This window comes from Wallemia ichthyophaga (assembly GCF_000400465.1).
Source record: "Wallemia ichthyophaga EXF-994 unplaced genomic scaffold scaffold17, whole genome shotgun sequence".
Classification (NCBI taxonomy): Eukaryota; Fungi; Basidiomycota; class Wallemiomycetes; order Wallemiales; family Wallemiaceae; genus Wallemia; species Wallemia ichthyophaga.
In genome coordinates, this window is record NW_008806290.1 from 181,513 (window position 1) to 203,042 (window position 21,530).

The 21,530-nt window shown below is 45.6% G+C and overlaps 13 protein-coding genes across 13 annotated transcripts; 6 read left to right on the forward strand and 7 right to left on the reverse strand.

Moving 5' to 3' along the window:
- Positions 1-28: 28 nt before the first annotated feature.
- J056_001696 (putative kinetochore protein spc24) lies at positions 29-751 on the reverse strand (the record flags this gene model as incomplete). Its single annotated transcript, XM_009271324.1, has 3 exons — positions 29-221; positions 287-673; positions 720-751. The coding sequence occupies 3 exons, from the start codon at positions 749-751 to the stop codon at positions 29-31; spliced, it is 612 nt and encodes a 203-aa protein (XP_009269599.1).
- Positions 752-835: 84 nt separating this feature from the next.
- J056_001697 (Anucleate primary sterigmata protein B) lies at positions 836-4,309 on the forward strand (the record flags this gene model as incomplete). Its single annotated transcript, XM_009271325.1, has 4 exons — positions 836-1,273; positions 1,329-2,540; positions 2,591-3,874; positions 3,923-4,309. 4 exons carry the CDS (start codon positions 836-838, stop codon positions 4,307-4,309), a joined length of 3,321 nt encoding a protein of 1,106 aa, XP_009269600.1.
- An 86-nt stretch (positions 4,310-4,395) lies between these two features.
- J056_001698 (COP9 signalosome complex subunit 7b) lies at positions 4,396-5,143 on the reverse strand (the record flags this gene model as incomplete). The annotated part of the gene is made up of 3 exons (XM_009271326.1): positions 4,396-4,880; positions 4,928-5,000; positions 5,048-5,143. The coding sequence occupies 3 exons, from the start codon at positions 5,141-5,143 to the stop codon at positions 4,396-4,398; spliced, it is 654 nt and encodes a 217-aa protein (XP_009269601.1).
- Positions 5,144-5,170: 27 nt separating this feature from the next.
- Positions 5,171-5,862, forward strand: J056_001699 (uncharacterized protein; the record flags this gene model as incomplete). Its single annotated transcript, XM_009271327.1, has 4 exons — positions 5,171-5,266; positions 5,313-5,588; positions 5,641-5,793; positions 5,842-5,862. 4 exons carry the CDS (start codon positions 5,171-5,173, stop codon positions 5,860-5,862), a joined length of 546 nt encoding a protein of 181 aa, XP_009269602.1.
- Positions 5,863-6,156: 294 nt separating this feature from the next.
- On the forward strand, positions 6,157-8,665 carry J056_001700 (6-phosphofructokinase; the record flags this gene model as incomplete). Its single annotated transcript, XM_009271328.1, has 2 exons — positions 6,157-6,220; positions 6,276-8,665. 2 exons carry the CDS (start codon positions 6,157-6,159, stop codon positions 8,663-8,665), a joined length of 2,454 nt encoding a protein of 817 aa, XP_009269603.1.
- Positions 8,666-8,808: 143 nt separating this feature from the next.
- J056_001701 (O-glucosyltransferase rumi-like protein) lies at positions 8,809-10,219 on the forward strand (the record flags this gene model as incomplete). Its single annotated transcript, XM_009271329.1, has 2 exons — positions 8,809-9,246; positions 9,293-10,219. 2 exons carry the CDS (start codon positions 8,809-8,811, stop codon positions 10,217-10,219), a joined length of 1,365 nt encoding a protein of 454 aa, XP_009269604.1.
- Positions 10,220-10,747: 528 nt separating this feature from the next.
- J056_001702 (Sugar transporter STL1) lies at positions 10,748-12,725 on the reverse strand (the record flags this gene model as incomplete). The annotated part of the gene is made up of 5 exons (XM_009271330.1): positions 10,748-11,043; positions 11,087-11,166; positions 11,218-12,472; positions 12,528-12,605; positions 12,659-12,725. 5 exons carry the CDS (start codon positions 12,723-12,725, stop codon positions 10,748-10,750), a joined length of 1,776 nt encoding a protein of 591 aa, XP_009269605.1.
- Positions 12,726-13,772: 1,047 nt separating this feature from the next.
- Positions 13,773-14,096, reverse strand: J056_001703 (Cytochrome c oxidase subunit 6B-like protein; the record flags this gene model as incomplete). The annotated part of the gene is made up of 2 exons (XM_009271331.1): positions 13,773-13,841; positions 13,890-14,096. The coding sequence occupies 2 exons, from the start codon at positions 14,094-14,096 to the stop codon at positions 13,773-13,775; spliced, it is 276 nt and encodes a 91-aa protein (XP_009269606.1).
- Positions 14,097-15,088: 992 nt separating this feature from the next.
- J056_001704 (uncharacterized protein) lies at positions 15,089-15,236 on the reverse strand (the record flags this gene model as incomplete). The annotated part of the gene is made up of 2 exons (XM_009271332.1): positions 15,089-15,119; positions 15,166-15,236. 2 exons carry the CDS (start codon positions 15,234-15,236, stop codon positions 15,089-15,091), a joined length of 102 nt encoding a protein of 33 aa, XP_009269607.1.
- A 485-nt stretch (positions 15,237-15,721) lies between these two features.
- Positions 15,722-16,687, reverse strand: J056_001705 (Post-GPI attachment to proteins factor 3; the record flags this gene model as incomplete). Its single annotated transcript, XM_009271333.1, has 1 exon — positions 15,722-16,687. One exon carries the CDS (start codon positions 16,685-16,687, stop codon positions 15,722-15,724), a length of 966 nt encoding a protein of 321 aa, XP_009269608.1.
- A 202-nt stretch (positions 16,688-16,889) lies between these two features.
- On the reverse strand, positions 16,890-18,564 carry J056_001706 (Sulfite efflux pump SSU1; the record flags this gene model as incomplete). Its single annotated transcript, XM_009271334.1, has 7 exons — positions 16,890-16,912; positions 16,962-17,643; positions 17,688-17,901; positions 17,950-18,043; positions 18,092-18,163; positions 18,213-18,278; positions 18,330-18,564. 7 exons carry the CDS (start codon positions 18,562-18,564, stop codon positions 16,890-16,892), a joined length of 1,386 nt encoding a protein of 461 aa, XP_009269609.1.
- A 432-nt stretch (positions 18,565-18,996) lies between these two features.
- J056_001707 (uncharacterized protein) lies at positions 18,997-20,339 on the forward strand (the record flags this gene model as incomplete). The annotated part of the gene is made up of 2 exons (XM_009271335.1): positions 18,997-19,076; positions 19,127-20,339. 2 exons carry the CDS (start codon positions 18,997-18,999, stop codon positions 20,337-20,339), a joined length of 1,293 nt encoding a protein of 430 aa, XP_009269610.1.
- Positions 20,340-20,803: 464 nt separating this feature from the next.
- Positions 20,804-21,457, forward strand: J056_001708 (Ubiquitin-conjugating enzyme E2 14; the record flags this gene model as incomplete). Its single annotated transcript, XM_009271336.1, has 5 exons — positions 20,804-20,833; positions 20,886-21,171; positions 21,222-21,301; positions 21,351-21,398; positions 21,443-21,457. The coding sequence occupies 5 exons, from the start codon at positions 20,804-20,806 to the stop codon at positions 21,455-21,457; spliced, it is 459 nt and encodes a 152-aa protein (XP_009269611.1).
- Between the last annotated feature and the right edge of the window lie 73 nt (positions 21,458-21,530).

Sequence of the window (21,530 nt, forward strand, 5' to 3'; positions counted from 1 at the left end):
ATGATTGACTATCAACTAGAAAGGGCTATCAACTAGGAGAATCTGATCCGGCAAGCTTCCACAGGTAGTTTGAGTGAAAAAATGCACTAGCGTTTTTATCCAAGACAACGCTGTTGAGGTCGTTGGCTTCATCGTTCCTAACGAGTACCTTGTTAACCTTGCCAGTATAGTCATCCGTGATGATCTCAAAGCCCAAATCGCGTAAAATCTTTAATCTGAGGCTGTATGACGCGTATTTGACGCGTGTTAGAGGGGGACCTAATTGGGAATTGAAAACGCGACTTACACGACTTGATCCATTGAATGCTCTTCTGCGGGCCTAACAGTCTCTAACTCGGACCATTCGTCTTTGAGTTTGTTGAGTGTCGACTCGCACTTGGTGACTGACTGTTCGAGCTCAGTGATAGAATTAGCGAGCTGAAACTTTTTGTTGTCCTGTTGAAACATATTCTCTTGGTGCTCCTCAGGCGTAGGTACCGTATTCGGTCTATTAGCCGCCAACCTAGCGTTATCGAGTTGACGCGTGAGGTTTCTGAGGGACTGCCTAGCGCTGTCTCTAGAAGAGCGCCTTTCTTCAGCCCTGCGCTTCATGAGCTGATCAATCTGATCCAAACCCGTCGTGTCCGAAGCCGGGTTAAGCAAGTCCATCGTGAGGACCTCGCGCATAACCGATCTGCGTATTATTAGCGTGTTTGCATAGGCTAGAACATTTCACCCACATTTGGTCACTCAGATTTTGTGATATCGACATGGTGGTGCGTGGGCGAGATACGCGTTTCGGGAAAACGGTCATCAGGAATCCACATCCACGGGAATTGAACTAATTGCTTTTAAAATGGCGCATGCTCTCGCATCTGCATCTGGATTGGATGCCTCTAATTCCCATGTCAATATTTACGATACGCAGAAATCACTCGCGGAGATGTCGTTGGGTGCGCTAGAGCCGTCGTTCAAATCTGAAGACGAGCGCGAGATTCAGCAAAAGACGCAGCCCAAGCAGGACCACGAGATGTTGATTGAAAGGGAGAATCAGCACGACGTGGAGGTTGAGGAGGGGCACGAGCAGCAGCAGCTCTCAGACGACGAACTCAAATTCCCTCACGTTGAAGACGGCGGTGAAGACGATCTCACCAGCGTACAGGTACCCCTGGCGGACTCGTCTAATTCGCAGCTGTTCGACAAATCAACCGCTTCGCTCAAGTCTAAATCTAGGACCGGGTCTTCGCGCAGAGAGAGCGGAGGCAAGCCAATGACTCTGAAGGAGCAGGAGGAGGTAGGTCTCATTATCTCATCCGTCAGACTCATCGACTCATCTCACCGACTAAAAGACAATCGACCAAGCCAAGCGCGAAAATTGGTCTTTGAAACTCAAAATAGTCCTCTTGGAAAATAGGCTGAACGAGGTGGCCCCGGAACAGGTGAACGATGCGCTCAAAGAGAACATTCAGCTCAAAATAGACTCTCAAAACATGAGAATGGACTTAAAACGCAACAGAACACTCGCACTCAAGTTAGAGAAAGCGATCGAGGCACTCAAGGATGAGAACAAGAAACAGAAAATTGTGATCGATTCAAATCAACGATCGAAACCTAGTCCATCAGCTAGCAAGAACCTCGAAGATATGGTAAAGAATGCACAAGAAAACGAGCAGGAGGTTAGAACACTTCTTGAAATGTCTAATGAGAGAGAAAGAGAGCTAAAGGAGCATATTCATACACTCGAATCCCAGCTAGACAGAAACATCGGAGAGGGTGCTGAGAGCCACCACGGCTGGAGCGATGGAGAAGACGCTCGCGCTGAGATCAGTAGGCTCCGTGACGAGGTTTTAGTGGAGCGTGACACTAAGGAAGACATCATAGCCAGTCGGGTTGAGTTGGAGAATCAGCTAATGGAAACGACAGAAGAGATAGAAAGACTGAGGATGGAAGCAGAAGCTAATGAAGACAACTCAGTCGATCTAGACTCAGCTGTGTCAGTCAGACGTAATCGTCAAAAGCGAAAGCCTGAAGATCTTGAAAAGGAAAAGAACTCCCTCGAAACTCAAGTACAGGCTCAATTACAGTTGATCGAGAGTCGTGACAATGAAATCGAAGAACTCTATGCACATGTTGAGAGACTAGAAAGTCATATTGAGAACAACACCAGTCTTCGCAACTCGATGAAAATGTCAAGCAACAGTGATCCACGGGTACATTATGAATTGGAGAAGCTAGATATTGAATGCAATGAGCTGAGGGATCGTCTGTCTGAAGCGCACGTAGAATTGGACAGGAGAGAGACTGAAATTGAAGGCTACTTACGTGATCAAGAGGACAAATTTCATGACTACATCAACGAATACGATCGTGAACGCAAGTATGAGAAGGAAGAGCTGCATTCATCCAGGCTCAGATTGGAAGAATACGAAGCAAAGATAGCTACTTTTGAGGATTCGCAGGAGCATATTCAGCAAGAAATTGACCAGTATCTTGAGAAAATGCAAGGAGATCTTCATGAGCGCAATGAAGAGTTGCTTGCAGCTAATGATGAAGTTAGCAGAGTGAGTAATGAGTGGAAGTGTTTCAATGAAGATATTAACTAGTATCATAGATAAGCGAGCAAAACATACAGCTGGAAAATGAGCTGGATATTGTTTGCGCGAGATTCGAAGCACTTGAAAGCGATCTTCTTGAGATGCAACAACGACTAGATCAAGAGCAAGATATCCAAGATAGAGTGACATTCTCACTCAAAGAAAAGATTGAAATAACGCATGAGCAGAAACGAGAGCTTGAAAAAGCAATCGAGAAGCAGATGGCGGATATGCGCCAAACGCGTGAAGTAAGCGATGATCTAGCTTTAAGATTAGCAGAACGCGAGGAGCAATCGCGACAAGAATTAGAGCAACTTCGTCAGCTTGAGTATGAATTTGAATCACTAGCTACATCAATGAAGGAGGAGAAGGACGGTAGAGAGCGTGATAGAATATTCTATGGTCGCGAGAAACGTGATCTCGAGATGGAGCATAAGAGAGCCATTGAGCACAAGACTACGACTTTAGAAGATTACCAGACACAGGTGCAGCAATTAAGATCTCAATTGAGTGCACGTGAAGAAGATTACCAGAAGTTGCAAAGCAGGATGAAGAAAATGATGAGTGAGCATCAAGAGCTTGGTGATAGTCACACGAATGATCGCGCAACACTGGAAATGGAAATAGAGAGACTGGAGAGAGATGGAGCGAGATATGTTGCAGACATTGAGCAGCTGAGATCAGAGTTGGAACGCAAGGACAAGATGTTGGAGGAGCGCGAGAGAGGGTTGCACAGCACAAACAGCGAGAGCCGGGAATTGAGCTATCAATTGAAAGCAGAACTGCAGACGAACGCATACAATATCGAAAAGTTGCATACATCTCAACAACAGTATCAAGATGCATTGGAGGAGGTGACTAGGTTAAAGGATAGACTTAGAGAGGTAGATTCACGCCTGATGCGTGAAGAAAAGGGAGTAAATGTGTCAGAATCTCAATATAAGCAGCAAGTGACGGAGCGTAACACATTGCTTCTGACGATTTACCAATACATGGAGAAACTAGTCGGACCAAGTGATAGAAAACATAGTGATGCTAGACCGTACAACAATTTCAATGCTTTCCATGAGAATGTCATTTCCAAGATGAGAAAGGTCAGCTCGCTGCAACTCAAGTTCGACAGTCGAGCAAAAGAGATAGAGAGCAAGTGGATGGACAAATTTGCAGCACTGCGCAAGCAAATTGATGGCAGATGGAAGCAACTCGATGGATTGGAGGGTAGTGTGAAGAGTGCTGCTGAGATGCACAAGCAATGGAGATTGAAAGCAAATGAGAAATCGAGAGAACTTGATGAGATTAAGGTGGGTGTAATTGTGGTGGATAGAGTGGCTGCTGACTAAGACACGCAGAACTCGTACAATGAAACAATGATACAGCTGGCTAACGCGAAATCTAAACTGAACGTCTCTAATGGAGATACAGGTGAAGTACGAGCACTGACAGCGAGAGCTACAACTGCAGAACGCAGATTGAACATAACACAGAATCAAATGTCTCAGGTGGAGGAGAAGCTGATAGAGGCGCGCAACAAGATGGTAGAAAGCGACAACAAGTGGTCAGCTAGAGCCAAAGAGTTTGAAAATAAGATGAAGGCAGCGGAGGACAAGGTGAAGAGAGAGAGAGTTGGTGCTAAGGATAGAGTGAACGACTTGGAGAAGAACATTGAGGAGCTTAATAAGCAGATTGAGGGTGCATCAAAGAGGAATACAACAATACAGAGTTTAGTTGGAAAGTGAGAAAGTGAAAATATGAAAAAAGCAGTAAGCATACAAGACGTGTAAAAGTAAGATACGATACCAGATATTTATGTACATTGTTCAGCTTATGGATGAGCTCTATTTCTCTTACGTGATGAAGGCTGTTGAGGTTTAGTGGAGGAATGCGATTTGTGGTATTGAATAGCTTTAGAGAAGAGCTGTTGGTGTTGGGTGTTGACGTGGTTGATGTGGTTGATGTGGTTGGCATTACTAACTTCAATGTCGTTGAAGCTGCCGAGAAGCTGTTTGATATTTGCCGAGTATTGATCGAGGAAGTTTTTCAGAGAGTGTATGTCGATAGAGTGGATGTCTCTCTTTATATTTGAGTGTACAGTGAGCGTATTGCTGAGCTGATTGAGTTTTCCCTGTATTAGGTTGTTGTTGACTGCGCTAATGAAAAGTTCCTCGACTGATTCGTTCGATTCAAGGTCCAGCTCGAGTCTTAGTCTGGCATATTCGACGACTCTATCAGAGGAATATGAGGTCATTGAAAGCTGCTTAAGCTTTGAGAGCTGCTTATCGGACAAATCCAGATATATTGATTTGTTATCTGCGACGTGTGTGAGCACTTGGGAGGCACTAGCAGATAAATCTAACCAGAGAAATCTTTGAAAGTACCGTATGCAAAAAGCTTTAATGTATTTGAATAAATATCGTCTTGGTCCTTGTACTGAGATTGAGTGAGCAATTTAGCTGTGTAGCGCACAGGACACAGACAGAATCGAGGAATTGGGTGTAATTGAATAAGCCATCATCATCAATCAACTTGATTACCGCCTCTCTAACCCGTTCATCTTGTTGATCCAGCGTCATCATCGTCGAATTGAAGGATTGTTGAGAATGTCACAGAATCCGTTACTTGCACCAATCTACCCTTTGGATCAGCATCCTGAGTTTACGCGTATGGATCCTGTCGATCAATCCAATATGCACGCTGTAAGTCAAGTATTTAGCCAGGATAGCGTGTATTCAACCAAATCAGATGCTCAAGTATCAGAAATACATACAACAAGGTATGGAAAGCTGTGCATTCAAGACCGTGTTGTCTGCAGGCGCTGGGTTCGGTCTTGGTGCTTTCTTCAGCTTAGTGTCTTCTTCATTCGCATTCGACGACCCTTTCAGCAGAACTTCTGAGCTTTCGAGGCAACAGAAGGCCAAGGAGTTGTTTAAGGATATGGGTAAATCAATGTACAGGCAGGGTAAAGGATTCGGTGCTGTTGGTGGTCTATTTGCCGGTATAGAATGTTGTATTGAAGGCGTACGTGGTGTTTTATCGCTAATAACATATCATTAATCCCCAACGCTTACAGTATAGAGGTACTAATGACCTCTACAATTCAGCTTCGGCTGGTTTCTTGTCCGGTGCCATATTATCTAGAAATGCAGGCGTTAAGGCAGCGTTTGGTGGTGGATTTGCATTTGCTGCATTCAGCACAGCTATTGACACGTATATGAGAAGTGCAGTCAGTATACATTATAGCGTCTTACCGCAACTTCTGACACACAAACAGCCGGCGGATAATGACTACTAATCTTAATACCAAATCATCTATAGACAAATCATCTAGTGTATTTATACGTAAACTATCCAACCACGATAAGATTTTCACAACAAAATTTTCACGACACACTGATCTTACTTGATTGGAGTGATGAGAGTATGAGGATGTATTTGAGTACATCTTGAGTGTATAAAGCGTATAATTTGGATAATTTGGATAAATTTACGTAGATTTCCACGATGATCATTAATACGTCATTCCATCTAGTAACCAACCCCATTCACATCTCTAACCCAACGACCACAACGATCGACCATTTCGAAAATGACAAAATCTAATGAAAACACAAGGAAGATTGCCGTGCTGACTTCTGGCGGAGATGCAGCAGGTGCGCCAATTTAATGTATAGATATAACTGTACACGGCTCACACCTATATCGCAGGAATGAACGCTGCAGTTAGAGCTGTTGCCAAAATGGGTCTTTACAGAGGCTGTGAGGTGTTTATAGTTCGTGAAGGCTGGGCCGGTTTAGTCGCAGGTAACGTCAACGCTGCTCCTGCAGATGTACGCCCTCCACCTCAAAGAGCGGGCAAATACCACGGAAATCAAGACGTTGAAGGCGAAAAATTTGCTGCAACCTTCGGTGAAGGTGAGCTACTCCAAGAGGGCGCTGGTGAAGGCTTGAAGGGTCGCCATATCTTGAAAGTTGGTTGGGATGACGTTCGTGGTTGGATGGATATCGGTGGTACTCTCATTGGTACCGCTAGATGCGCGGAATTCCGTGAAAAGGAAGGTCGCGAAACTGCTGCTTTCAACTTGATTAGCCTCGGTATTGACGCTTTGGTTGTTATTGGCGGTGATGGTTCCCTTACCGGTGCTGACAGATTACGCGGTGAATGGCCTTCCCTTCTCGATGATTTGGAGAAATCGAAGAGAATCTCAGCTGAGCAGCGCAGTAAACACGCTCATCTTACTATTACTGGTATCGTTGGCTCTATCGATAACGACATGGCTATGACCGATATCACTATTGGTGCTCCAACCGCTTTACATAGAATTTCTGAAGCTGTTGACTCCATTGGTTCAACCGCTTCTTCTCACTCTAGAGCCTTCGTTGTTGAAGTTATGGGTCGTCATTGCGGTTGGTTGGCCGTCATGGCTGGTTTGGCCTGTGGTGCCGACTATATATTCATCCCTGAACGTCCTCCAAAATCTGAGGACTGGGAGAGCGAAATGTGCAACGGCCTCAAGTCTCACCGTGAACATGGCAAGAGAAAGACAATTGTTATCGTTGCTGAAGGTGCTTTGGATCGTCAATTGAAGCCAATTAAGCCTGCATATGTTGCAGACATTCTCACAAAGCGTTTGCAACTCGACACTAGAGTAACTACCCTCGGTCACGTTCAACGTGGTGGTAAGCCATGTGCTTATGATAGACTTTTGGCAACTTTGCAAGGTGTTGAAGCTGTTGAAGCGGTTTTAGATGCCACCCCACAAACACCAAGCTACATGATTGGGTTAAAGGAAAATAAAGTTAAGAGAGTTAGTTTGATGGATGCAGTTAAGGCTACTGCTGGTGTCGGTGATGCTATTGAGAAGAAGGACTTTGACCAAGCACTTCAACTCAGAGATCCAGAGTTCTTGGAGAATCTTGAAGCATTCGATTACTCGACCATTGTCGGCGATAACAAGCACTTGCCAGAGGGTCAGAGACTTAGAATTGGTATCATTCACGTCGGTGCACCAGCAGGTGGTATGAACGCTGCAACCAGAGAAGCAGCAAGATTCTGTTTAGCCAGAGGTCACACTCCATTAGCCATCTACAACGGTTTTGAAGGTCTTTGGGCTGAGGCTGGAAATGGCGTACAGCCATTATCTTGGTTACAAGTAGACAACTGGTCATCAAGAGGTGGTTCAGAGCTCGGTACCAACAGATCGCTGCCTGCAGATGACTTGGACAGCACATCGAAGGCATTGCAAAACCACAACATTGATGCACTCTTGATGATTGGTGGTTATGAAGCATACACAGCAATTCAAACACTCAAGAACGCAAGAACCAACTACCCAGCCTTCCAAATATCAATGGCAGTGATCCCAGCAACATTATCAAACAATGTACCATTGACAGAATTCAGTGTTGGCTCAGACACAGCATTGAATGCGCTGGTTGATGCATGTGACGCAATCAAGCAATCAGCAGCAGCGTCAAGAAACAGAGTTTTCGTCGTTGAGACACAAGGAGGAAAGTGTGGATACTTGGCAACAGTGGGTGCTTTAGCAACTGGAGCTAACATAGTGTACACGCCAGAACTCGGGATGGACTTGGGATTAGTTCAGAGTGATGTGGAGTTCTTGAAGCGTCGTTTCGCATTGGATGTCAAGGGCAAATCAGATGGTAGATTTATAATCAGAAACGAGAAAGCGTCGTCAGTTTATTCGACAGAGTTCCTCACAAACATGCTCAAGGAGGAGGGCAAGGAATTGTTTGACTCAAGAGCAGCGAACCTCGGACACACGTTGCAAGGTGGGACACCATCACCAATTGACAGAGCTAGAGCATGCAGATTAGCTGTCAGATGTATAAAGTTCTTGGAGGACAACAGCACATCGCGTCAAGCTGGTGCTAAGGATGAGAGTGCAGCTGTGATAGTTATAGAAAATGGACAAGTACGATTGGCGCCAGTTGAGGACGTTTCCAAGGTGGCAGACGATAAGAATAGACGTGGAATGGACCCTTGGTGGACACACCTCAAGCATTTGGTTGAAGTTTTGTCCGGAAGAAGGACGTTAGCGGGTGGTCGTCATCACGAGGAGAGAATGAACAAGTAAATGTACTTAAAATATAATCTTTAAATTTAAAATGTTTGTAGCCAAAATTACCTAATCCGATAACCCCATACGCAGTCAAACGCAGTTATCATAGTGACGACGACGATCAAATGCGTTTATTCAACAAATATTCCAGCTACGATATGTTGCCTGGGTATAATACACATAAGAATAGGAGAAGGCTTGCCATTTACACGGATAAGCTCAGGCCATCTGCATCTTTCATCACTGGAATTACCGTGGCTTCCGTTTTGTTTACTTTCCTGTCGATATTCCCAAGAGCTCCACCGTCTATCCCATACGCCTTTGAGGAATTTCAGCCCGAGAAGCCCGACTGCCTCAGTTGCGGTTTAGATCCCACCGTCGCGCTCATCGACAGCCAGTCGTACATCCAGCCGTATGAGGATCCAGGCATGAACAAGCACCTCACAGAATCTCAATGCCTGAACCAATACCCTGGTTTGTTCTATGAGGCGGAAAGAGCTTTGGCTTATTGGTCGGAGCGTGGTGGTATCACGCTGAAGCACTTGGATAAAGCTTCAGAGAAGGCACACGGGAGGGTTGTAATACACAACAACAGAGTGGGTTGGCTGTTTGGAAATAGCCTTTCTAACAAGACGTTTATAGATGTTTGTGAAGGAATTCAGTCATAACGATGTCAATACTAGAGCTTTGGCTACATTTGCGGCTATTCATGAAGCTCTGCTCACTTCAACAGAGGCTTTTCCAAATGTGGAATTCACGTTCCAAGTTCAAGACGCCGGTGATTCCGAAGATGAACCTATACCAACACTTGTCCTCGACAGGACAGCCGATCAGCCTGAATTGTGGCTCATGCCCGACTTCGGGTTCTGGTCGTGGCCTGAACCTAAGGTAGGAAGCTTTGGTGAGGTGAGGGATAAGGCAGGTAAATGGGAATCTAAACACAGCTGGTCGGAGAAGCTACCAAAACTTTTCTGGAGAGGTGCATCACTTGATCGTGAAATACGTAAGCAATTGATCAATGCAGCAAACGGGTATGCTTGGTCAGATGTCAAGATGATGGATTGGGGTAATATCCAGCCTGGTGATTTGTTGACAATGGAGGAGCATTGCGGGTATCAGTTCTTGGTGCATGTTGAAGGCGTAGCTTACTCAGGTAGACTCAAGTATCTTCTTCAATGCCACTCCGTCTCTGTGATGCATGAACTAAAGTTCATTCAACACTTCCATCACTTGTTGGACGGCAATTCTACATCAGCTGACCAAAACGTCGTTGTTGTTCCACTGCCAGAGAGGAGACCAGGTAGTGAGACGGATCCAAACCCATGGGAACGCCTACCTGAAGTGATGGAACAGCTCAAGAAGAATCCAGACAGGGTTAAGAGGATTGCAGATAACAGCTGGGAAGGACTGAGGAGTAGGTATTTGACACCATCTGCTACTGTTTGCTACTGGAGAAGGCTATTGAGTCTCTGGAGTCAGGCTCAGGCATTTACAGTAAAGGTCGATGACAGTTATATACCTTACGAATCATTCATGTTGATGAGGACGGTTGATTGGCAGGCACATTAGACAGAAAAAATTAGAGAAAACCTTTACAATAATTACCGACGTACATACCCATCCCAGACAAGTCATACTGATTCAAGATGCTGCGAATGCTTGAATACATGAAGAATTAATATGATATTTATTTTAACTTTCTTATACTTGTATGCGTGCTAATTTAGTAGTTTAATATGTCATTACTTTGCTTTTTAATACACGATGCTTTCCAGTCTGCTCTTAGCTAAAGCTGCTCGAGTTCATCCTCACTTGCTTATTCCTTGACGCGTAGAATGTGCCTTGATAGGTGTTATCACATCAAATCTGAATGATTTCCACGTCGAGACACATGCCTTTATAAAACTTTCTAAAGTATAACTAATTGATGGAATATACAAATTGGAGAACATTATAAAAATATATTTTCCTAAATATATTACTCGAAAACTTAGGTTTGAGGTGTTGTTGTGTTTGTCTAGTTATAAAATTTGAGAATTGTAAAAGAAAGAATTATACAGTTAGTATTAAAAAGTTGTTGTCGTGACTGATGCATCCTTAGCCACCCTTTGGAATAGCCTGACGGTCAGCTTCCTCGTTGACCAAGTATGCTGGCAAGTTGGCTGCTTCACCCTCTTGCTCAACGTCCTTGGCGTCACTAGTAAGACCGAGACGTGCAGCCTCTGCCTTGACCTCTTCTGAGGAGAGCTTTGGCATCGAGTTGGCGACCGAGACGTATGATCTGCCTTCAGTGTAACCAAGTGCAAAGATAACATCAATCTCCTCGAGAGATCTACCAGCAGTCTCTGGGTAGAAGAAGAGGACGATCGGGATGAAACACACGTTGATGATACCTGATACAGTTAGTTAGGGTGCTAAGGAAGTTTTTTTACCCACCGAAGAAAAGGAAAGTACCCCAGTTGATGGCTGCTAACATAGGAGGTGTCCACTGTACAACTGCAAAGTTCCACGACCAGCTGGAAAAATTTCAATGAGCCGTTATACCTTGCTATAAGCATTGTACTTACTTGCTCATGGTGGAGATAGCGTTTGCGTTGGTACGGATACGAAGTGGGTTGATCTCGGCTGGGTAGAGCCAAGGGAGTTCGAGCCAGGTGGCACCAAAGAAGGCCAAGAAGAGGAATTGTCCGAGGACAGATCCGTTCAAGACGTTCTGTGCGTGGTCGGTTGGACCTTCTAGACCGAATGGGATGGTGCAGCCCATGAGAATAAACATAGACATGGCCTGTCCGACAGAACCGACCAAGAACATCTTGCGGCGACCGACCTTCTCGATAATGAAGTACGAGATACATGCGCAGAGGGCATATACGGAAATGTTGACACCAGCAAGGATAAGCGCGAGCTTACGTTCCAAACCGAGGTACTCCTCGAAAATGAGTGGGGAGAAGTAGATGACTGCGTTACAACCGCCTATCTGCTGGAAAACTTGAGATGAGGCACCGAGGAGAGTTCTGCGCAAGTGTTGGGTCTTGCCACCGGTGAGAACATCACGTCTTCTGGCGGCACCTTGTGTCTCGGTCATCAATCTAATACCGTCAGCCATGATATTAGTGTGGTGGTGTGCTTCGGCGGAATCTACTGGAACTGAGTTGAGGGCGGCAACGACGCGTCTACCCTCGTCTTCACGGCCTTTGGAAAGTAACCAACGTGGGGACTCTGGGAGGAATAGAGCACCACCGACGAGACCGAAAGCAAATGCTATTTGGAAGGCGATCGGGAATCTCCAGGTGACGTCGGCAGGATCGTAATTGTACGACAAACCAACATCGATCCAGTATGAAATAACAGTTCCGATAGCAATCATTGACGCTTCAATACAGACCAAGACACCACGGTTGTGTGACTTGGATGTTTCTGCTTGCCATGATGGGATAGTGGAAGTATTGAGACCATTACCAACTCCGGTAATAACACGTCCAACACAGAATTGCTCTGGCGCGTGATGGCCTCTAAATGCGGTAACTTGAATGATAGTACCAATAACCATAACGCCTGCACCAGTAAACATCATACGACGTCTACCCATCCAGTCACCGAAGAGAAGAGCACCGAGAGCACCGAGAAGACAACCGACTTCGTAAATTGAAGTGTAAGTGGCTTGAATGAGCGCAGCGCGAGAGTGCGCAGGAGTATTTGTAGGAACAACCGAGTCAGTTGTATCTGAATATCCGAATTTATCATGTTGATATGATGGATTCACTGCAGGGAAAGTATCTCCGAACTGCTCTGAGGTGATCAATCCGGCCATGACACCTTGATCTGTGCGGGTTCACGTGTTAGCGGAGTATTTACGCGTCAAAACGCCACAACGCACCATAACCGAAAAGCAGGAAACCGGTAGTTGCAGTGGCAGAGATAAGCCACACAAGTTTATTCCCGTGGGCGCCCATGACTGAATAATTGGCATGAATACAAATTTGCAAAGCAGCAGGACAAACGACTCACACGTTGGGATGGATCCATCATCGTACTGAGGCTGCTCTACCTCCTCCTTGTTTTCTTTGCGAGCCATTGTGGTTGTTTGCGGAGAAGCGAGTAGCTGGAAAGAATTGGATGAAATAATTTAAAATGTCCAATTGCGGGGCTAGTTACATACTAATGTGGTTATTTCCCAAAAAGGAATTCGATTTAATTGGTGCGGCCGGATTTGTAACTCCGCGGAAACGCTATGATACTCAGTTTTCTCTGCGTGACTTTGTTGCTACTCTGCGTCCTGCCAATCCTTTGTGTTCCTTAGATATGACGTCTGCGTTTTTAATTGATGTCTCTCTGCAGTACGAATAAGCGAGGATATCTGCACACATGACTTGTGGAGCGTGTCTGATTACACATATATTCTTTGATCTGCATGTATTCTATTTTTACAGCCTATATTCCGCCTCACGTGCACAAGATGCTCGGAAACGGGGCCTGAGCTGCTCGACAGGGACACAAAAAATCTGCAAAACTGCGAATCAATCGGGTATAAGATTTTTATTTCAAATTTCAGCAGCCACAATATGCGGTTGTTATTTATAGCCGCAATACTAGTCTCACTATTCCCTCTTATCCCAGGAATGGTCCTTCGAAGATGAGCCTAAGCGAGCGCGAAGGCGGTGGACGCGAAGGGAAAAACGCGGGTGGTGGCGGGAATTGTCGGAGTTGAATAATGTGTTTCTAAGGAGTATATGTGTTCATTCTCAGCTGTTGCTTTACACCGCAGATCATTTGCGCTCACGTGTAATGCTTACTAAGCGTCTGAACCTGCCGGAGACAACTCCAAAACACCGCGTAATACTGTATTAAATGCTACGACCACTCCAAAAGAGTGACATACACTTTAGCAGACGTCAGCAGGTGTCAGTGCGGGTGCAGATCACCGGATTATTCGGAGCGACAGGGAGTGCTAGCGAGTGCTTGCTACGAAGCACAGCACTCCATTCACGCAAAATAAAACCTACGATGCACCCTTGAAACTCCGGCACACGTCAAATCACATCCAATGAACAGCCACTTGACAGATCTGCAGAGGTATAAAATGTGTCATTACGTTATTACGAAATACAAACAAATATCATTTTTATGACGCTGCTGCCTGCGTAGCCTGCTGCCTCATCTCCAGCATCCGTCTCTTAATAAAGTAATCAATCTGATGCAGCTGTGAGCGCGGTACTTTTACGCTTTACACTCTACACACCCAGCTAGCCGCACACGCTCCCTCATACGCCTTAAACTCCCTCGGACACATCCTCTTTATCTCCTCGTTGTCGCTCGTCGGCGTCGACCCAAGGCAGTCGAATAGCTTGTCTCGCGCACTCCAGCACGCCTGGCGCTCCTCTCTCGTAAGAGTTTTGGCTTTCGAAGACGGCACGTCCTTATCCTCTGACTTGAATGGCCACCACATCTTGATCGATTATATTCAAAAGCACAGAGCAATTATTTATCTTACTATTAATTTAGCGCGCGTAAAAGTATAACAAAGTTAAAAATAATATTTTTCTTCATGTATTCAAGCATTCACAATATGACTTGTCTGGGATGGGTATAGACGTCGATAATTATTTCAAGGCTTATCTCCAAGGACTTCTATCTAATGTGTTTGCAAATCTTTGAGTTACTGGCTTATTCCTGGACAATCCCCATTCTCGTACTCGCTCTGAATGGGTGCAAACAGCATCGTGCGAGATTCTTGAGGTAAACAAATGTGCCAACGCACAAGAGTATAGCAGAATAAGCAGAGCATACCTTATGCAATAATGTCTGCCAGATTTTAATTTGTCCGGTTTCCATTTACAAGGATAATTCTTAGCTAGTACAATCTAATTAAGACACTTTGCTTCTTTTCTAATACTGGCGCAATTACAACTTGGCAATCACATCAAGTCACCTTTGCTCCCACCTAGCCCAGAATCAACAACATTGCACCCAGCTCAAGCAGTCTTCTGAACATGTCGATCAGTGCGACTTGTCAGCAATCATATTTCACTATTGGTATGTTTCGTACAATGCTACATCAACCATCATATCCATCACAGCATTAATATCAAGCTTGGTCGTCTCCTCATCCTCTTTTAGAGTAGCCCTTGAGCGAGGCCGTTTGATCCCTTGGAGTCCCGATTTTATACATTGTCGACGAAAGACTCCCCAGCAACACTTCAATTTTGGTAAAGACATCTGCATAATGTCTCTCTTTCCCCTGCAACGTCTTTAGTGTGTTTAACAGATGTGGCGTTGGTAATATAAGTTGTCGTATGTCGGTGTTTGGAATATTGACTGAACCATTCTCCTTCATCTTCTCAATCTCGAGGTTAGACTCTCTAAGATGGCGAGAAATAGCGTCGAGACGGCGCGGTAGGGTCAGTAACAACATCGGAAGCTTTAGGCATTCACTTGTCGTTACTGCTGAAGAAGGTATTGTGCCGCATGTCTGAATTGGACGTGTGAGCGTCGTAGGCTGATTACGCTCTACTCACTTCTGTAGACAATCAGTCGTGTTAGTCCTGACGCTATTCTCGGGTGCGCGCAGAATTCCATTAAGTGACATTAGTTGCATGTCTTCGGAGGCTCCTTCAGGCCGTTCAAGGCTACTAACACAAGAACAAGACGAGTATGTCGATCTGACGAGCTCCCAGCCGAGCCACTATGTGATGTGCTACCAAACGAATATGCTTGTACAACAGCCTGCCAAGTGTTAGTGCAAATACCGCTGCGTTTATCCTCATTGTTGGTCTTAATGGTTCTAAATCATACCCATTTACGACGTCAATACAAAGATTAGATTTATGTTCTACTTTCAAATCAACTAGCCAGCGCTATCTCATCCAGACACTATACTTCCTCTTCCTGTAACCTTTCAATGACTTGTTTACGGCGATGTCTCTATGTTATCTGATTTGTATATTGCACAAATTATCCAAAAATTTATGAGATTTGCTAGAGACATGTATATAAGATATTGAAATAAAAGAAATAGGTATGCAGGGAATTCAGGGAAGAGGATCATTCTCATGACATATATAAAACCACACTCTAAGCTTGGAGTTGAATGTGTTCAAGCACACGCTCACGCACGCGTCCATCGGATGGAGACGTCTTGAGCAGCCACTCGGCATCGGTGACGAGCCAGCTCCACCACCACACGGCCAGAGGGGCAGTAGCAGCGTGCCAGAGGGCGTGAGCGTCGAGAGATCTGCCAATGGGGACGAACTCGAGCAGCTCGAGGCTAAGCGCGACCATAGTGAGAGCGACGAGGGCGACGGGGGTGTAAGGCGCGGGGTGAGATAGACATTGTGATTTAACGTGTTTCCTCCTCCGCATGTACTCCCTCAGACACCACCCGAGCCAGAGCAAATTATGCAGCATGCCGGCCGCGATGACGACAGTGAGATGCCACCCATAGTCGATGCGTTTGCTGGAGAGTGTGGAGAGGGAGTGCAATGCATACACGAGCCCCAAACAGACGGTAGACGCGAAGAATGACACGTGGCACACTCTCACCAACGCCACGTTCAGTCCTGCGAACACAGCCGCCCCTGCAGCGAGGTAGTCAAGCCGCTCCGTGAAGGCCACGTCGCGCGTATGGAAGACACTGCTAGCTACCCACGCCCCCATTTGCACGTACGCGAGAAGTGCATAAACGCGGCGGGACGGCTGCGCAACGCGCCGACGCACCAATGCCAGTCCCCGCCGATGGGCGAGTAGGTTGAGCAGCGAGAACAGCGTCGAGAGTGGCTCCTGTATCCCGAACACAGCGTAGAAGGGCCACTTCCCATAGTATTGCGCTACGAGGTGGCGCGGTTGCACGTCTACTTGTTCGTGCATGCATTTGTAGCGGCATAGGTCCGTTGTTGTCCATAGTAACGTGCGCGTGGGCGGTGCTGTTAAACACTTGCGCACGCATAAGCGGAACGCTGGCTGCCGGTCACCGTATGAGGCGAGAACGCTCGTTGCAAGTAGTATCACCAACACCACCAGCTGTGCACTTGGTCTGCCCATGGCTCCGTTGAAAGATTAAATTGAGCGGAATGTGCTGACACGAGCTGAAATGAGATAAAATCATATAGAATGACATGATGTGATCCGAAAACATCAAATAATCAAATACAAATCGAGATTCTAAGCCCGTTAGCTGAGCTATAGGGGAAAGAGAGGTAATGAGAAGCTCGAGTGCAACAAGTCAACCGCAACCAATACCACATCAGACGATATGCGGAGCAACATCTGCAAAAATCGAGTTAATGTGATTGACCAAGAAACAGCGACAACCCACCGAATCGCTTGGCCGCATGTCTGCTCTTCTTGTGTTCTCTCTTTTTAGTGGTAATGGGAGCGAAAGTGGTCTTAGTATCCGAAAGGACGTCCTCAGTGGGAGATTTGAAGATTTTACCGCGACAGAAAGCAGTGATAGTGGCAGCCATCAGCGCGCACCACACGAGAAGAATAGCGACGGTGAAGATAGCGTGCACGACGTGCAAGAAGCGACACTCAAAAATATCCCCGAGCACCTTAAACGTAGATATCATGCCGACGAGCGGGAAAGTGAGGGCCCACATGCCGAGCACCTCCGTGGAATGGTAGTGCACTTTGAAAGGCCACGGAATAGCTGCCATCAGAAAGAAGAACCACGCACAACCCAGCAGCATTGTGGCAGCGAGGATGCCGACGTTGTAGAATATTTCCCCGGCAAGCGGGGTGAATGTGGTTACTTGGGGGAATATCTCTCGCGCTTCCTCTCCCAGTTTGAGCAGGGCAAGGGCCGTAAAACCCGGCGGACCCGCTGCTACAAACGCCCCGTTCGCTTGATGTCCCTCCATGAAACCTGTCGTGATTATCCGCAGGCAGAAAATTGCGAGGTACATGAAGGTGATAAGTGTACCTAGACCTTGGAAGACGTACGAAACAAGCAATATTATCAGCGCATCGTTGCTTCCTTTGTCAATATCGCTGAGACACTGTGAGAGTGTGAGTGAGTGAAGATTTTAAGCATCCCCCTCACATTGAAACCGACGACGCCCGTCAACATCAAAGGAAAGACGAGGAACATATAAGCGGGAGTGAAGCTGGTAATTGTTCCGGAGTGCTCGCAGTTGAACCAGACGAGGAGCATGGGGATGCAGACTAAATTCGCCATGGCAAGGTAGATCCAGAAGAGGACGACGAGGGCTTCGGGAGTGACGACACCGAAGTCTTTAACGCCGTACTGTGAGATTCTGTGAAGTGGCTTTTGAGATTGTGTCTATGATTAATTGCCAACTCACCCAATCACTATTGTGGCAAAGGATAGCACGATTAGCGGGACAAAAACACCTTTTACAGGGTCCCTAACGAGTCTCAAAGACTGTGAGGGGAATACTGTAGATATTTAGTCTGGTAGATGGCTAAATGAAGCGGCAGACTCACGTATAGCTTGTGAGACAAGGAGAGTGACATTAAGGAGAAAAAGCGCGCAAACAAAGAAGAAGAAGAAGAGCTCTTTGGGGTGTTAATATGAGGACTTATTTATACCTTAAACTTAAAATACCTGGATACACGACCCACTCCGGTGGATTGTAAAGGTTAGACATGAGAACAAATACAGCGCCTGTGCCTGTGGAGAAAGAGTGTCAGGTGGATTTACTGAGAATATAATAACACCAACCCATTGCTATTGGCCACGCCTGCCATGACCAACCGTGTATCCTTCTAAAGAAACGACGTGGTTTGCGGGATGGAAGGGTTTTAGGTTCTTCAGAGAGCGTTTGATCGTCGAGGTCAGGGGAATGATTGAGACTAAAAGGGGTGGAAATTGAGGGAGAGGGTGATTGCTCATGGCCAATATTCTGCTCAATATTCTGCTCCTGCTTATGGCCATGAATGTCTTTGATTGTGGACATAGAATGACTATTAAAGGAGCTGGAACTGATTGGGCTACTACTAATACTCTCAATTGACTTCATAGACGTTAAAGATCTGATACCGCTTATGTATTGAATATAAGACAAGAATGGATTTAATAAACATTCCAGCGGCTGCGGATAACAACCGAAAGAAGTGACAAGATAAGAAATATTAAGGACATCAAGAATCTTGGCAGAATTCAAATCTCGGCATGGAGTGAGACTTCAATTCGGAGGCTGTTACAGGGCGTGTATTGTGTTCACTGGGTCCAGTGTATCGTATTTGAGAGGAATTGTAAAAAATAAAAAAATCGAGAAAGCATCCAACACGTCCAAGGAGCCACGAATAGAAATAGTTTTAATTTATTTTTTTGATAAATTATCGAGTTCCCATCTCACCACCACCAAACCAACGTGGGTTGTGCAGAGATGTCACGTAATAAACAAGTTCTAGAGGCATTTGAATCTTTCAGGCAGAAGCACAGTAAGCAGAATAGGGAGATAATAGTGTGGGTTTTGAGCGTGATGTGTGGTGATTATAGCTTAAACAGTGGAATAGGAACAATACCCTGCTAAATATTAGAAATCAGCAGCTACAACAGGATTTGGCTAGGCTTTGGGATGAAAATACCCAGCTGAGGCTACAGCTATCGCAGTCGAATCACCAGCTAAATACACGGCATAATAAGGTTATCGATAAAGTTGTCGATCAGCTCAATTCTTTGAAGGGCGACTACAAACAACCATCTTCAGCACCTAAAACTTCTTCTTATCCAATTCAAAGACGCGTTTTAGCTGCTCCTCCAGAGCTGGATAGCATTCAAGAGAACTTAGGTTCTTCTTCTTCATCCTCTTCTTCTGACAATGAAATAACCTCTCAAGACGCTAAAGAGGCTGCACACTCAAGACTCATCTCAAGAAGACGTCTCTCTCGCAACTCCCTCTCTCAACCCAGACAATCACCTAGAATCCCCAATTCACGCAAAAAAGACGATTCTGACTTCGAACTGGACGATAATAAGCCTGAACCAGCCACAAAAGCAAGGAGGAACAAACGGCGACACTCAGAAGATGGTACTAGTCCAAGCCCACAACCATACGGTGGGAAAAAGAGACCGAAACCACGCAAATCAAACACAAACAAATCCCCTGATAAGCCTGAAGCAAGTACTTCAGAAGCGGTGAAAGAACCAAAAGAGGTAGAACCCCCTGTGGCACTCCCTGTAGACCCCCCTGTAGAGCTTCTTGCACAACCCCCTGCACAACCTGCACGGCCAAAACGCGGAAGACCAAAAAAAAACACAATCACCACAAATGTCCAACCAGCCACCGAGACTTTGAGAATTAGAATACAGAGGACGCCTGAGGAGGGTTTGGAGGACCCACAAGAAGCGCAAAAGGTACAAAAAGCACAAGAGACGCAAAAGGCACAAAAAGCACAAGAGGCGCAAAAGGCACAAAAAGCACAAGAGGCGCAAAAAGCACAAGAGACACAAGACATACAAGACACACACTCAGATACAGACATGTCCGAGCCTGAGAATATCAATGTCAATACTTACGACGACAAATATACGTACCCAGCACACCGCCATCTAACGTCAACATCGAGATCACCCAGCGTAGACACAGACACAGAGGGCAGACCATCGCGTCGAGTACGCAAGTCTGTCAACTACGCTCTCCCGAATTTGCGCGATAAGATGCGTAAACCCGAATCAGAGGGAAGTGTGAGTGAGCTGGGGCGGTTGCTAGAAGAAGAAGAATTGTAAATAGCTCAAATAACAAACCAGATGAGGTTAATTCTAATTCAACAATAATAAGCAGCCAACAGCTCCGCGTATTTTGCTATTTTGCTGATAGCATCGATCACGTTATATGATGCGAAATACTACAATCAAACATTAATTTAAAGCGAGTACTACTGAACCTGATCAAATCCGTGTGGTTTACCTGACCAATAAAAGCTGCTCAAACGCGTAAATCATAGGTTACGTAACCACAGAATATTTTGGTAACAAAAGTAGGCCGATGGCTTTTTGTATACAATAATATGACGTTTACGTTCTTTTCAAAGCTTAGTCGCGCTTTTCTGCGTATTTGCAAATTTTCATTCCAAACTGGTGTGTGCTTTCGCATCAATATGTAGATTATTGGGGATGATCATGAGGTGAGGCCCTGAGCCATCTGTTATCATCTCTAACCTCAACCACCAACAGCTTAAAGCAGTCCACCAATGGCCCAAGCAACCAAACGCATTACGGCGGTGAGTGGAGGTTAAGTGGCTGTTAGAGCCTGACTAACTCGCACACGCCTAGGAATACACACTAATAAGCAAAGAGCGTATTAATGGAGTGAGTGAGGTGGAGCTGGTCGACGACAACATATTTGAGTGGGCTGGATACATACATGGTCCTCAAGGCACACCCTACGAAGATGGCAGATTCAGGTTCAGACTGGCATACCCAGACAATTTTCCGTTCAAAGCACCCGCTTTCCAACTCAAGACACCTATATACCACCCAAACTTTGACCCAGAGGGCAATATCTGCATTGGTCTCCTTAAATCTGAGAGCTGGAAACCAACGACGAGAGTGACGCAGAGTAGGTGTCGTAGTGGACTGTAGAGCTTCCTAATCAGATGATCACACCAGTCTTCCAAGCAATCTTGCAACTCCTCGCTGAACCCAACCCCGATGATCCACTCGATGCTTCCATTGCCAATGACTACAGCGTGCGTTTTTCTTGCACTTGTTTCGAGCCCAAAAACTAACCCTATTCAGAACAATCGCAGTGACTTCATCAAAACTGCTAAAGATTCCGTCTATAAGGTTCGCATGACGCTCTGCTATTATTCTAAGCTGACCCTACAAAGCACGCAACTCATTGACGTTATTTGTATATCACACACACACATACATTACATCAGCAAACTCACAATCAATAAAGACATGAATTGAGAC